The 15,388-nt window shown below is 36.1% G+C and overlaps 1 protein-coding gene across 8 annotated transcripts in view; it reads right to left on the reverse strand.

Moving 5' to 3' along the window:
• RAPGEF6 (Rap guanine nucleotide exchange factor 6) overlaps nt 1-15,388 on the reverse strand; it is a 182,431-nt gene that overhangs the window by 63,959 nt on the left and 103,084 nt on the right. For all 8 annotated transcript variants that reach the window (XM_048220950.2, XM_026507900.4, XM_026507902.4 and 5 more), the window contains 6 exons: nt 13,774-13,910; nt 11,491-11,649; nt 10,757-10,909; nt 5,838-6,002; nt 2,923-3,030; nt 648-851 (listed from right to left, as the gene is read on the reverse strand). In XM_048220950.2, coding sequence (XP_048076907.1) covers nt 648-851; nt 2,923-3,030; nt 5,838-6,002; nt 10,757-10,909; nt 11,491-11,649; nt 13,774-13,910 — 926 coding nt within the window. The remainder of the gene's footprint in view (nt 1-647; nt 852-2,922; nt 3,031-5,837; nt 6,003-10,756; nt 10,910-11,490; nt 11,650-13,773; nt 13,911-15,388) is intronic.

Raw genomic sequence — 15,388 nt, forward strand, 5'->3', positions numbered from 1 at the left:
TGGCTGTCTCTCTCTGTCAAATAAATAAATAAAATCTTAAAAAAAAAAAAAAATACAGATTCCTAGAGCTCATCTCTGGAGAATGTGACTAGTATGATTAACAGAACTGAGGTGGGCATAGTAATTACATTTTTTGGTAACAAGGTTGTCAGGAATCACCTCTGGGAACACAATGCTCACTCTACAGCTACCTACTTTCTCCTAATGTCTCCTTTTTCCTAGTCCCTCACCTGGCTTCCTCTGCTTAGGGATGTAGTTCTGTTACCATATGAACACTAAGCTGAAACCATCATTCATGGCAATCTTTGGCCACTTACCTTTTTATTTACCTATTTAATTTGTAAAGACTTTATTTAAGAGAGAGAGCGCACGTACAAAAGTGAGCATGAGTGGGGGGCAGAGGGTGGAGTAGACTCCCAACTGAGCAGGGAACCCCACATGGGACTCGATCCCAGGACCCCGAGATCACGACCTGAGCCGAAGACAGACAATTAACCGACTGAGCCCCCAGGTGCCCTTCATTTTAATTTTTAATTGAATTCCCTTAAATTGATTATGCTTACTTGAAGAATATCACATGTGAAAAAAAGGAACAGACATATTACTTCCAAAAAAGCTTTAATTCACGTGCTTAGTTATTTACTTACCTGATCACCACGTTTCAGTCCGGCATCAGCAGCTTTGCTACTAGGTTCTACTCCTTCAACAAAAATACCAAACCCCTTCTCACTCCCTCCATTAAGGCTGAAATGCAGAGGGGACTCTCGGGAAGCCTTTTGCAGCACCACCTGTCTCCATTTGGCCTTTGCAGCACAGGCAATATTCAATAAGCGGAGATGACCATTCATTTTCTAAAAAAGCAAAAAAGGGTATAATGTATGTAAATTTATGTATCTATGCCTATAGACTTTAAAAAAAATCACCTAAAATTATTAGAATCAGAGATACCTTGAAATACAGAGTAAAGAACATGTAAGCCACCATACATAAAACTGAAGGAGGGAAAACTTCCGCCCCAGAGCACTGTCAAGATAAGGATCTCACAATATGATTTTTAGAAACTGCTCAATAATCACAGGTTAGAAAAGATTTCAAAATGATGTCTCATTTAGAGAGGGAAGACAAAATGTGACTTCTCATGGCCTGAACTGTCCTAATACATCTCCACTACTATCTTGCTCATCTCCTGGCTGTTACATAAATCCAGAAACTTTATAAACCTTCATTTAAAACCTTAAAGGACCTGAACCACCTTTCTGAATACAGTCATACTGAAAGACACATTCAAGTCCCTAGCTCTTCGTGGTATATTATTCCTGTATTATTTTACATCTTTCTTAAGCTTAGTAATATTCTCACTTTCAGATAGTAATACCAATTTAATACTCAACTGTTCTCAAATAGCATAGTACGTGTAAACCTCATGTCCATAAAAAGCAGCTAAAGTTTCTTCAGGACAAGGGCCAAGCCTTACACCTGTTCTGATCCTAACACCTTGGGAGTATAAAGTAGAACTGAATAAATACCTGATGACTGAATGATTACCAAAAAAGAAATCCCATGATTGTAAGGTAATTTCTATTTTCCATTAGCGTGTAAATATCTACATAGCGAGCACTGGAAAACACAAATGATGGTGGTAAGCTTCTACAGCCTCTTAATCAAGTTCCCCTGTCTCTGTTCATTCTTCCCATTTTGCATAGAGCTGAAGTGCTGCTGAGAAAGCTATAGGAACTAAGAGGTAAGGGTACGGACAGAAATCTGCGTATTTGTCCCTTTTCAACTCAATCCACTTACACTCTGAGAAACAGCAAAGGTTCTTGGGCATTTGCTATGTGCCAGGTTTTTGTTGTTGTTGTTGTTTTTTCCCCAGATTGTTACATTCATTAGCTCATTATAAACCCTGTAACAATCCCCATCAACTAGCGGCTCCTACCTATAAAGACAACTGCATAAAAGGCTAAGCAACTTATTCAAGTTCACATGTCTAACAGGTGGGATAGCTGCATTATTAATTTACTTCCCAAAATTTCAAGTTGCTTGGAGGACATAAATCCAGCTGCAGTTCAAAGTTTGTATCTGACAGAGTAAATGGAATTATAAATAGCTGCTGTGAAAGTTAACACGACCTTGCGGGGATTATTTTAGGTGTTGTATATTTAGAACAAGTGAAATCACATGCAGAAGGGAGACTCAGAATGTCTAATGCAGAGCTGATACATAAAATAGGTCTTGAAGGTTGCACAGAGTTCAAATAGCAACACTAGAAGATAAGAATTCAAACCTGAGAACTGGTAAAGAATATAACATAATCTGGTTGGTTAAAATCAAGGGTGTACAGAAAAAAAGACTGAAAATGTAGATGAGGGATCTGAATATATGGATGAGGAATTACTCTGGTAGGAAATACTTTAGTTTACTGACAGAGAGAAATATTCATCTCATTTATAGTTTAAAAACAATCATTGGCCACACAAAATAGATTAGAAAAAATACTAGAACTAAAATTAGCTAGCTGTTACAACAGATGAGGCATGATGAAATGAGGCTTTAAATGGGGAGTGAAAAAGGAACGGGAGAGAGACTATAGGGAATATGTGTACTGCCACAATTAGTGCCCTAGGTGACTTCAACTATGAATGGACACCTTGGTCACGGAATGCAAGGAAAAGAGTTCATAAGCTTGCGTGACTAGAGATAGCATTCTCATTAGTCTCAAAACGATAAAGAAGAGGCAGGAGGAAGGCTGATTTCTGTCTGGGTTAGTGGCAGAGAATGTGCAGAATCTAGAATATAAATCTGGAAGTACTCAGAGCAGACATTCAAGACACAGGAGAAGATGAAAGTTGTTCTGAGTTGCTCTTATTTGGGGATAAGGAAAATCCCTAAACCTTGAAGAAGATAAATTCTTTTGAGTCTTACTGTATCTTCCAGATTTTTTTCAAATTCCTCCAGAAATCGAGTCATAGCAGGATCACCTTCAAAATCATTAAAATGATTATTTACCCATAATAACACAATCCGTGTTACCTGTGGAAACATGAAGGAGGCAGCATACAGTTATGAGAGGCATTCTTTCTGCAGAAGTATATTCCAAAAGCACGTCCAAAAACCGAGGGGAAACTGAGCTGTAGGGCTAATCCCTTCACCCCCTATCCTGCATGCAAAAGGTTCATTCTCACAGAGAGGCATGATTTAGTTTGACCTTTTGTTTCTGGGGGGACACAAGCAACAGAGAGCACCAAGACTGTACCCTCAGTGAAAAAAAACATAAACCTGCATGGTAAGCTGAAAGAAGTACACAGGATGTATACGTCAGACCGTATCCTAAAATGTGAACTTCTAAGGGCAGGGCAGGATCGTATCAAAAGTGTTTATGTAGCTGAGCACATGCTTAATCAAAAGTCTCAACATAAGCACCTCTGAACTTACTTCATCATAAATACTGTGACTTTTCAAAGTTGTAAAGTGATTTGCTTACTTCGCACCACAGATTAACAGAAACGTTAATGGAAGTTGAACTGAATCATGCACCTAACAAACAATGGAAGTAATTTAAGTTATATATTTTTTAAACTGTGGTAGAACACACATAAAAGCCACCATTTAAACCACTTTAAGGTGTACAGCTCAGCGGCATTTAGCACATTCACAGTGGTGTGCAACTATCATCACTACCTAGTTCTAGAACATTTTTATCACCGCATTCCGATTACAGAGTCACCTCACTTTCTGCCCTCTCTCTAAAGAGCCACTAATATGCTTCTCTGTCTCTGTGTATTTTGCCTATGTTGGATATTTCATACAAAATGTGACCTTTCATGTCTGGCTTCTTTCACTTAGCATTACGTTTTCAGGGTTCATCCATGTTGTGGCATGTACTATTTTTCCTTCTATGGGTGAATAGTGTTTTATTACACGGATGTACTACATTTTGTTCTCCATCCAACGGTTTATGGACATTTGGGTTGTCTCTACCTACTGGCTATTGTCAGCAGTGCTATGAACATCTGTATCTTAAGTTTTTGTTTGCATACCTGTTTTCAGTTCTTATGGATAAATACGTAGGAGAACTGCTGGGCTATCTGGTATTCTATGTTTTACTTTTTGAAGAAATGCCGAACTGTTTTCCAGAGCAGCTATAACTTTTTATGTTACTATCAACAATATATGGGAATTCCATTTTCTCCACATCCTCGGGGATGCTTGTTAACTTCCCTTCCTTTTTAAAAGCCATCCTAGTGGGTGTGAAGTACAATCACACTGTGGTTTTGATTTGCATTTCCCTTTGAATAATGGTGTTGAAGATCTTTTTCATGTATTTGCTAGCCATTTATATACCTTCTTTGGGAAAGTGTCTATTCAAGCCTTTTGTCCATTTTTATGTTGTGTTGTCTTTTTGCTATTGACTGCAAGGGTTCTTTATCACACATTCTGGACACTAGACCCTTATCAGACATAAGATTTGCAAATATATTTCTCCCATTCCACATATTGTCTTTTCTTTCCATTTAAGGCTTTAATTTTGATGAAGTTTAATTTATCTGTTTTCTTTTCCTTTGTTGTTTTTGTTTTGGATACTTATCTAAGAAAATACTGCCAAATCCAAGGTCATTCTTTTTTTAAGTTTTAAAAGAAAAGGTTTTATTTTTGTAAAAACAGCACGTCATTGTCAAATACTTAAACAAAACATATGAATACAAAAAAGTTTAATAAGGTCATGATTTTTAACTTCTTCTTTTAAGAGTTTTATAGTCGTAGCTCCTGTATTTAGGGTCTCTGACTCATTTTGAGTTAATTTTGTATATGGGGTAGGTTAAGGGTCCAATTCATTCTTTTGCATGTGAATATCTAGTTGCCCTCACTCATATTTTTGCTCATTCTTCAGCATGCCTTTATCTTCTGAGTAACTGAAGTAACTACACATAACTCCGAAGGGGGTGGGGAGGTAAGCCTATAGTTTGAAACACCTTAGTTTCCTAAACAATGGAATTCCAGAGTCCAGGTACATCTAATTTATTTAAGATATAACTCAGATGACAGACTTCGGGGAGGTTATGTGTTGTGGTGAGCTCTGTGTATTGTTTAAGACTGATGAATCACAGATCTGTACCCCTAAAACAAATAATACATTATATGTTATTAAAAAAAAGATATTAACTCAGAAAGACATACCAAGCAATTATGACCCTACTTTTATTTTTCTTAAAATAAGTAACTTCCTACCAATTTGCTGAGGTATTGCTAGTCTTTCCACTGAAAGTACAAACACCCTGTCAAATAAGGTAAGATAATTTAAAATAGCAAACAATGTTTAATGCAAAAAAAAAAAAAAAAACCAACCCTCAAATGTAGATTTAAAATAAGTCACAACAGAGAGATATTAGGATCAAAATGACTAACTGTTTTAAAATGATTATAAGTCTTTAACTCAAAAATGAACATATTTCTATTTTGGGGCTTACAAACAATCTAAGCTCCCATGAAAATAATTTACTTGGTGAATATCCTTTCTAAACTATTACTTAAGTTATAAATGTTTTACTGTTCTCCTCCAGAAACAAACATTTTGATAAAGTTCCAAAAATACTATTATGCAGCTATCATATTTTCTGAGTTTATAGCTATACCACAGCCTATTTCAGTTTTTAACTTTAAAGGTTAAAAAGGTCCACTTTTTAACATGCTTTTTCCCACAAAAGTAACAAAGTGGAGCTACGTTTTTTAGGTGAAGTGAATATTATCAAAATAAATATTTATCAACTGTAAAAAGTTTTATTCAAATTTATAGGTTATATTTATAAAATATAAATGTCCATCATATTTATAAAACCAACCTTATCCCTTAAGCTGTCAATTTTAAACCATTCCAACAGTTTGATCCCAACATCCAAAGGACTTTGAAGAAATGTCCTGTAAGTTAGTAGGAAATCTTCTATATAAGTTGGGTCGACAATGGAATGTTCTTCTATTAAATGCATGATGAGACGCTCAGGTGTTGCCTATGAATCCAAGGATAGAGAAGATTATAAAATAAACAAATAGCTGAGGAAACAAAGAACTCTACTGATTACTTCCCTTTGTAATCACTCTATCACACAATTCCTCAAAGCAGAGTTTCACTGTTAAAAAATAATACTTAGCAATGGGAGAAGGTAGTCTTTACAGGTTGCAATCCACCAGCACCCAGAGGATGAAAGAGAGAAAGAGCAGAAGAATGAAAATACCCAACAGCATTTACTCAGTTGTAGCTGTTCAGTCATTTCATCCTAGCATCCTTGAAATTTAGTGATTTACCCCTGGTGTGGCTTTTTTCTGCCATTTTTCTACAATTGGTGGAGGTGTGGAGATGACATCTTAAGCCACCAGATGGAAGAAGTTAAGAGTTAAACTTAAAAAACAAAACAAAAAAACCTTTCCTCCAAATTTAATCATCTTCAAATCTCTTCTGCCCCAGGCTAAAGAAACAACACACCAGTTCAAGACAGTGTGTTTTGTTGTTTTTACTTCCTACAAAAGAAGTTTCTTTTTCTATAGTTTCTCCATGCTAGTTCACCATCTTGAGAGGAACCAGAAGTTCTATATATAGTTTTTACATTAATTCAGAGTTTTAACCGCGGAACCAGAAGTTCTATATATAGTTTTTACATTAATTCAGAGTTTTAACCGCTTGCCTGTCTCGAGATTTATAAAAAGGAATGTAAACATTTATCTACTGCTCTAAGCTTCTGTATCATTGTTAAAATTTATTACCTTTGCAGCCTTTTCAACAGTGTGTACGCAGAACAAATATAGAGATAAATCAGATGTTAAACCAAATATAAAAACCAACTGTTGTCCATAACCTCAAATTTCAATTCACCTAAACAATTTCACTGGTGAGAATAACTGTATGGTAAACATACATCAATACTAACAATGTTATCTAAGAATTTACTTAAAGAAAGGTATATAAATCATTTCTCAAGAAGGAAGTCAAAGTAAGGTTTTTCACATAACGTATTTAAGGGACAAGGCAACCACATATCATTCCTATTCTTCTTGCACCCTCCAAAATAATCTAAAGAGCACCAAATTGGGCTTAACTTTTCACAGGCCAATCTTCAGTTGAGGTCTTTAAATCTGGTTCTTAGATCATATATAGTTAAGCTGGGGGAGGAACTGATCAACATGTTAAAGAAAGGCCATTATTCTGACTGGCTAAATCACTGGGGTAGGATACCTGTAGAGACTAAGCTGTATATTCAAAATATATTTAAAGGTGAGCCCCATAGTCATGCAGAAGCATGTCACCAAAGGGCCCACTAGTATCCAACAATGTGGGATTCTGGGAGACACGGTGAGCAGAGTTGGGGGGCAAAGGAGATGAATGGAATGGTGACACTGGCATGATAGAGACTGGTTACAATGAGCAAGGAAGTAAATACACAGAGCATAACAAGAGCCACTGCTGGAAAGATACTTACAATTATGGAAAGAGAAAGGACAGGAAAAACTGTGGTATAGCACTGGAACTCGGAATGCTGGTATGAACTCATGATTATTACAAACAGATGGAGACTACACAAAGCTATAGATGTGTATGCATTTACTGTAAATATACATTTACTATAAATATACTGTATAGTATAGTAAATACATACACATCTCTCCCTGCAGTGTCTGATCAGAGGCTCGAAAAGCAACAACACCTAAGTAGCAATGAAAGACTAAGTGATAAGATCTTGGGTTGTTGTGTTTGTTTTAAGATTTTATTCATTTATTTGAGAGAGAGAGAGAGCGCACGCGTGCGCACCAGCAGGGGCAACAGGAGGGAGAGAAGCAGAGCGCCCAATGAGCAGGGAGCCCAACTCGGGGATCGATTCCAGGATCCTGGGATCATCACCTGAGCCGAAAGCAGATGTTTAACTGACTGAGCCACCCAGGTGCCCCTAAAATATTTAATTTTTACGTAATCTCTCCACCCAATTGAGTCTCAAAGCCACAACCCTAAGATCAAGAGTCCCATGCTCCACCAACTCAGCCAGCCAGGCTCCCCAAAGATCTTAGCTTTTAAATGCTATTCTCCACTAGTAGGATCTAGGACTCTCTGGAGAAATGGCTGATTCCAAAGCTGGAACAGGAAAAGCACAAGATGAGTCTGAACATGTTGTTTTGCCAGATACTAGGAAAGATCTCAAAAAATGATGGGGACATGTCTAAAGGGTACAAGAGTCGGCCTTATGAAGGTCCCACTGGCCAAATCTGGGACAATCTGACCACTGGAACAACAATGATGGTAACAGCATACAACACACAAATCCATGCCCATATAACTGAATTAATGGGGGAAAAGAGAATTTTCGTCCTTACAGAAAAAGATAATAAATGTTAAAAAAAAAAAGAGAGAGAAAGAGAGAAAGAGAGAGAGAGAGAGAGAGAGAAAGAAAGAAAAAGAAAGAAAGAAAGAAAGAAAGAAAGAAAGAAAGAAAGAAAGAAAGAAAGAAAGGAAGAAAGAAAGAAAGAAAAAAGGGAAACAGAAAATCACCATTTCAGGCAGGAGTCAATGGAAGACTGGAGGAAAGAAGTTAGCAGGAGATACTGACACTATGCCAAAACATCTCTCCTCCAAACACTTAACAATTTACAAAGGGTATAATGGTGACTTGCAGTGAAGAAATCTGACAGACAACAACATGACCAGATGATTAAGGTAGATTTCACCAATGGTGGGACAGGTTGACATTACATGCTCCCTGATACGACGCACAGAGAAGAATATGACATCATTTCTGTGGAATTCCTGCCAGAAAAGCATGACTTCAGTGTCTGCTCACGAGGAAGCACTGGGAAGATCCACACTGAGGATGACACTACAGAATAAAAGGTGTGCACTCTTTAAGACTGCTGAGAATATGAACAGATAAAGACTGTTCTTAGAGTAGACTCAAGTGACACGACAACTAACTGCTACTACGTTCCTGGGTGAGATGAGGGATGAGAAAGGACAAAAGCCATTGCTGGGAGAGTCAGGGAAAATCTAAATAGGGTCTGGGGGCTGACTGGTTGTACTGTATCAATTTTTATTTCCCAACCTGAAGGGTTCTATGGTGTTTATGTAGGAGAGTGTTGTTTTTAGGAAATACACAATGGAATACTCAGGAATGATGCATCACACTTGCAGACTGTTCCCAAATGATTCAGAAAAAGACTGGTGACAATGGAGAAAATGCAGTGAAATGCTAACGAGCAGTTGGGGATTCTGAGTGAGGAGCTCAATACTGTTGTTGCCACTATTCTCTAAGGTTGTAATTATTTAAAAATAAAGAATTTAAAAAACATGAGCCCCCATAAAAAGATAGTCTATGGCAATCCACCCACATGTTCATCTTTTCTACATACAAAGCTTAATACTTATCAGTTTAGGAAAAGAAAAAGTGTTGCAGAATAGCCTGACTCCTGAGGAAAAAATGGATCTGACATCAGTCCTTCACATTATTACATAAGTTCATGCATTTGTAATGAATAATAATACATTTACTTATTTTGCAACCAAGACTAGGCTGAAAAGAGAAATGGTTATATGTTTTTATTTCCTCTATTTCAACTATAATTTCTCTGTTTTACAATCTAGAGATCTTCCAAGAGACTGGCTATTGGGGGAGGGAGGAGGGAGACAAGGGGTAAGTGGACAAAGGACAGGGGAGAGGGAGCTAGAGAAAACAGTATGGGGATTAGTATTCAGACTCTACAATGTGCTAAGGCTTTTGATTTACTTCATTTAGCCCTAATAAAAAAGCCCTGTCATTATCATTTTCAGATAAGAAAACTGAGGTTCAGAGAAGATAATGCCTATTTCAGTGCAATAAATATCCAGTAAGCACTCTATCTTCATCTATCATTCTTCATACTTTTGTGATGAGTCCTTTAAGTTTCTGTTTCTAAATATTGCTGGGTTTTTTTTTTTTTTAAGTTTCAAAAGTTTTTATTTAAATCCCGGTTAGTTAATATACAGTAGAATACTAGTTTCAGGTATACAATTCAGTGATTCATCACCTACATACAACACCTAGGGCTCATTGCAACAAGTGCCCTCCTTACTACCCATCACCCTTTTTTTTTTTTTTTATGATTTATTTATTTGACAGACAGCCAGCGAGAGAGGGAACACAAGCAGGGGGAGTGGGAGAGGAAGAAGCAGGCTCCCAGCAGAGCATGGAGCCTGATGTGGGGCTCGATCCCAGGGCCCCGGGATCACGCCCTGAGCTGAAGGCAGACGCTCAACGACTGAGCCACCCAGGCGCCCCTACCCATCACCCATTTAACCCATCTCCCCAAGCACCTCCCCTGCAGCAACCCTCAGTTTGTTCTCTACAGTTAAGAGTCTGTTTCTTGGTTTGCCTTCCCACCCCCTAATGTCATTTGTTTTCTTTCTTAAATTCACATAGGAGTGAAATCATATGATATTTCTTTCTCTGACGTATTGCTGTGTTTGACGAAATTAACTCCCACTATCAATGGATCAAAAAATAAATTTAAAAGGAAATCTTTGACCAATGTATTCTAAAATAATATCCTACCCATACTGATATTAAATGGCAACATCACACTTACTGAAATGTGTAAAAACATGCAGAAAAAAGCAAAAGAACCAACATATTTGCTTAGATTCTAAAATTAGTGAATTATCTTGCACTGCACAAAAAGTGGTTCAAAGCCTCATAAACAAAAAAACTTTATTCTATCAGTAACTAGAATAGTAAATAAGAACACCCACCTTGATTACAATGTGTCCTTTCCTGGTTCCACTCCGATCTAGTTCACGGTGCTCATGCACCATAACAATTTCTCCCTCTTCCTCAACTTTATGGGTATTTTTCTCCACATGATTTAAAATTCTCCAATAATCCTGCTGGGCTATGCAGACAAACTGTCCAAGAATAACATGGGGACAGTTAATGAACCTGTAGTACATAAATATATCACTATGCACCAAGGCAGAGCACAAAGGTAAGAAATCGAGTGGCATCAGTTCTTTTTTATTCAATCCCTTTAACTCTTAACAAAAATCAAGGTGAAATAAATAATTCACGTACAAAGAGACCAAAGAGGTTAAATCCGTTTGAATTCTGCTCTAAAAGGAGAAGTGAACGTCTACTTCTCTCAAAACTGACGCCAAAGAGAACATGAAGCAGGAGTAAGTTAGAAACAAACAACTCAGAAGTTCCTATTTCTTTCCTTTATTAAAAAAAAAAAAAAAAAAAAAGGACTAAGCTATTACCCAATAGAGATTTAACAAACCAACATTTCGTATAATCTCTTCTAAAAATTTATACTTTGTTCAATTCCACAAATGTTTGAGTCAGACACAATCTAGTTTCCTTTTATTAACTGTGAGCTTCTGAAAACTCCCAATTCTCAAGTCAAGCTATTTTATTTTGAGGAAGAAAAAACAGGCTCAGCCATTTTAAATCAACAAACAAGGATACAAGAGCAAAGAGAGAAACTTACCTGACAATCATCTACTTTAGTTCTAACAACTCCATGCATGTACTGCTTATCCAGAGTGGGAGTTATTCCAAAACTATTTCCCATAAAGAGATTTTCAACTTTTCCATCTGGATGAGTGATTTCTACAGTGCCGTTTAAAATAACATACCATGAGTCAAGCTACAGAGAAAAAGAAAGGTTTTAAGAATCTTTTTAAAAAGATAGTTATACGTTAACTTTGAAAAATAATCAACACATAGAACTTGTCTATTTTAAAAAAGAAAAAGATCTGGTTATATTACTTCATACTCTGTCAGAAAACATCCTATGCCTGTCTATGCAAACTAATAAAGTTTATTTTATTCTTTCTTCTTTTAGTCACCAAATGACATCGGGGGACTTTCATAATTGACCAAATACTCGGAGAAAAATGATGTAATGGTTAAAACCACAAGCTCCTGAAATCTGTTTCCAGGCCCTGCCAATACCTTGGTGAGTGACTCTGGGCAAGTTATTTAACCTCGCAGGGCCCCAGTTTCTTGATTTCTAAGTGGGCTTAACAGGAGTACCTATCACAGGACCTTTGTCCTAATGAAATGAGTTTATACATACTAAGATACATACTGAGTGCTTAGAACAGTGCCTAGGACATGGCCAGCACTCAAAAGAAAAAAAGAATAGCTAGTAATTAATTCAGAAAAACTACTAAAACCCTGAATTTTGAGGCATAGTCAACAAAATACTGAAAATTTCTCTTAACATTGAGAAAATACTGCCTTCATTTATATAGCAACATACGATGCTCCTAGAAGTTAACTCGCTATGTAGCAGTGAAAGACCACTTATTCTCCTTGAGTATACCTCTTATCAGCCTATGCTTTCAACAGTTTAAAGGTGATTCAAGGGAAATCTGGATTATCAGGTCTGAAAGGAGAATCAGTAGCAAAAAAATTTTTTTTCAGAAGCATCGAAAAACTTTTATTTTTTTTGTAATTTCAAATATGAAATCCACTCAGTGTGCAATTTGTGGATAACATAAATTACTTGAGAACAGGGACTGTGTCTAGTTTTTCCACCACTACACTCCCTGTGTCTAAAAGAGTACCCAGCACAAAGTAGGCACACAACAAATTTTTGCTGACAGAACTGTGAAAAATTAAAGAGAATATAAAAATCTGTGGAAAAGTTTTTCAAAATTGCACTGTTTACACAGTTGTTGTTAGAGGTTTAGTTTCTCTATGTTTATATTATTTTATACTGTTAAGACAGTTATTAGACTGTCTTGCCTTTTAAGAAAATTTAACATTAAATTCATTTGTTCATGAAACTTTTTTTCTTGAGTATATCTTATGTGTCAGATGTTTAGGATATGGGGGAAAAACATGTAGATAAAGCTAGAGATAAGTCCCCTGCCTTCAAAGAGATTCCATCCAATTTTAAAATAACTTGAATACCTACATATTACATTTGTAGGCATATAATAATTAACCATTGATTACTGAATTTCATTTTAGTCATTTCCAATTTTTATTATAAATATGCTGCAATGAACATCTTCTGGCATAACTCTAAGTTTTATATTATGTACTGAACAAAGACACTCAATGAATGAAACAGGACAGAGACTGTTAATTCTTCAAGGCCCATGTTAGAAATTTCTAAATGACTTTCCAGAAATGCTGTTTCTATTCCTACTAGAGTATACGACAATTTTCATTGACTGATATGTCAGCATTAATTTTTATCAGTTTGATAAGAAAAACTAAAGTAATTCCTAACAGCAGTAATTCCTCTGCATCCTCCCTTCACCGACCCAAAATTACCAGCCAAACATTTCTGCACATAGAGCTGCCACCACATAAATGCCTCAACTGACACCAGTCTACCAGGAGGCATAGATATGTGTTTTACTTTTTTTTTTTAACGTATAACATGGAAAATGGATAAGGAGAGTTAATACTTAACAAATATTTTAAATAATGACATAAATAGACAAATAGAATGATTAAGAATTTTTTTGAAGTATTACAACTTGAGGAGTAAAACCAAATTTGGTTCAATGAATGTTATTTATTGAACATCTATGCTAGGTTCATTGCTGGGAAATAAAAATTAAGACAAAGTAAAGCAAAAACAAAAATAAAAACTTGTATCTTCAGAAATTATAACAAACTCAAACTCAGCATTCATGTAAAAACCGTATAAATTTCAAAAATCAAGATTTACATAAGTTTATGGAAATTAAATCATTCTAAAAATTAGCTTCCACACTAAATAATATGCAACATTTATTTGCGCACCTACCTCTTGCCCATCTTCAAGAATAATAGCTCCAGCCTGCTCAACCACTTCAAAAATCATCACTGAGCAGAGTTCTCTCCTTACAGACATGGTCATGTTTGCAAAAGCAGGGAGCTGGTGCATAAACTCCAGCAATTGTTCTATTAAAAAAAAAAAAAAAGAAAAAGAAAAGAAATTTTGGTATAGACACCATCAAAGACTATACCTTAAAGATCCAATAAAATATAGAATTATTAATACACAATTTTCTAATCAACTTATGAATTTATGCTGCTAACATCGAGCAACCAAGGTACCAGATGATTGCTGTTCAAAAAAAAAAAAAAAATCACTGATTTGTTTAACGGATATTTCAGAATCACACAAGAAAATAGGCATACTGGAAGCTACCCAGAATTCACAACCTCCAAAGAGTACCAGAAACCCACAGAGATTGAAATGAGGCTAATTTTCCCAGCTTGAGATGTCACTCCATGACAGTTAAGTTAGTGATGTCCTTCCATCTAACGGATTAGCAAAAAAGTATTTTGTCTCGTTCTTATTAGGACAGAGTTTAAAAAAAATGTTATTAATAAGTGTCAACAACTAAGCAATGAAGGATAACAAATTTGAATTCTAGTTCCAAACTGTTGTAGAAGTGCAAGGTAACTCTCTTTATAACCAACAAATGTTTATGAGTGCCTGCCTTAGGCCAACGTTACTGGTACACATACATGAGTAATAAAGATAAATAAAAGGGAAAAACACATATACAAGCAGTCAGCTAAGGGATGAAAAAGAATTAACTATAAAGTGCTATCTACCCAGATAATTGGGAGATTTTTAAAAACTGTGAAAAAGAGCACAGTATACAATTCTTTATCATTAAAAATGCACTTCCAGTTTCTGTCCAGATACTATTCATAACACGAGTCTAAACTGCAAGTTAATTAACTATGTCATTAGAATAGCAAGGAATGTTCAAATGTACTGATCTCTACTCACACAGATTATGATTTTTAGTAGTAGCATCTTCTGATTTGAATGACAGCAATATGGCTATTATAAAGGGAAACCTAGGATAAAATCAGAATCCTAACAATATATAGTGACACTAAGTAATCTTTGTTCTTAAAGAAAACATTAGCATCTTTAGTATTATTCAACCTCCCAAAGTGATTAATTCTGTAAGAAACACCAAAGGGAAAATCCGTAAAACTTCTATCCAAAAATTATATATATATTTTTTTCAAGCTACAAGTAAAAAGATGACTTTTGATAACATTTTGAAAAATTTTTAAAAAGCTAGACATAAGACACTGTTGTACTACTGTATCTTAAATATCTTATTGACAAGAAGAGGTAAATTGCTTTAATGTAGTCAAACTTTTGTTTTCTAACTGGGAGCAGCCAGGATATGAGGGCTATCTGCCTGTGACCTCTATCACCCCAGTCATCACCAGTGTTGATTCAGAGGATCTGCCTGGCTAGGCAGGTGTCCCCTTCCTCCCTGTTTCATGTGCATCCCTCTGCAAGCTGTGCACTCAGTTCAAGAGGATGAACTTTCCCGATAAAGGATGACTGTTATTCAGTCAATGGTATACCAATAGCTGTACTCCCCTGCTGTATCTTCCAAACA

This window comes from Ursus arctos, unplaced genomic scaffold (genome assembly GCF_023065955.2).
Source record: "Ursus arctos isolate Adak ecotype North America unplaced genomic scaffold, UrsArc2.0 scaffold_5, whole genome shotgun sequence".
Lineage (NCBI taxonomy): Eukaryota > Metazoa > Chordata > Mammalia > Carnivora > Ursidae > Ursus > Ursus arctos.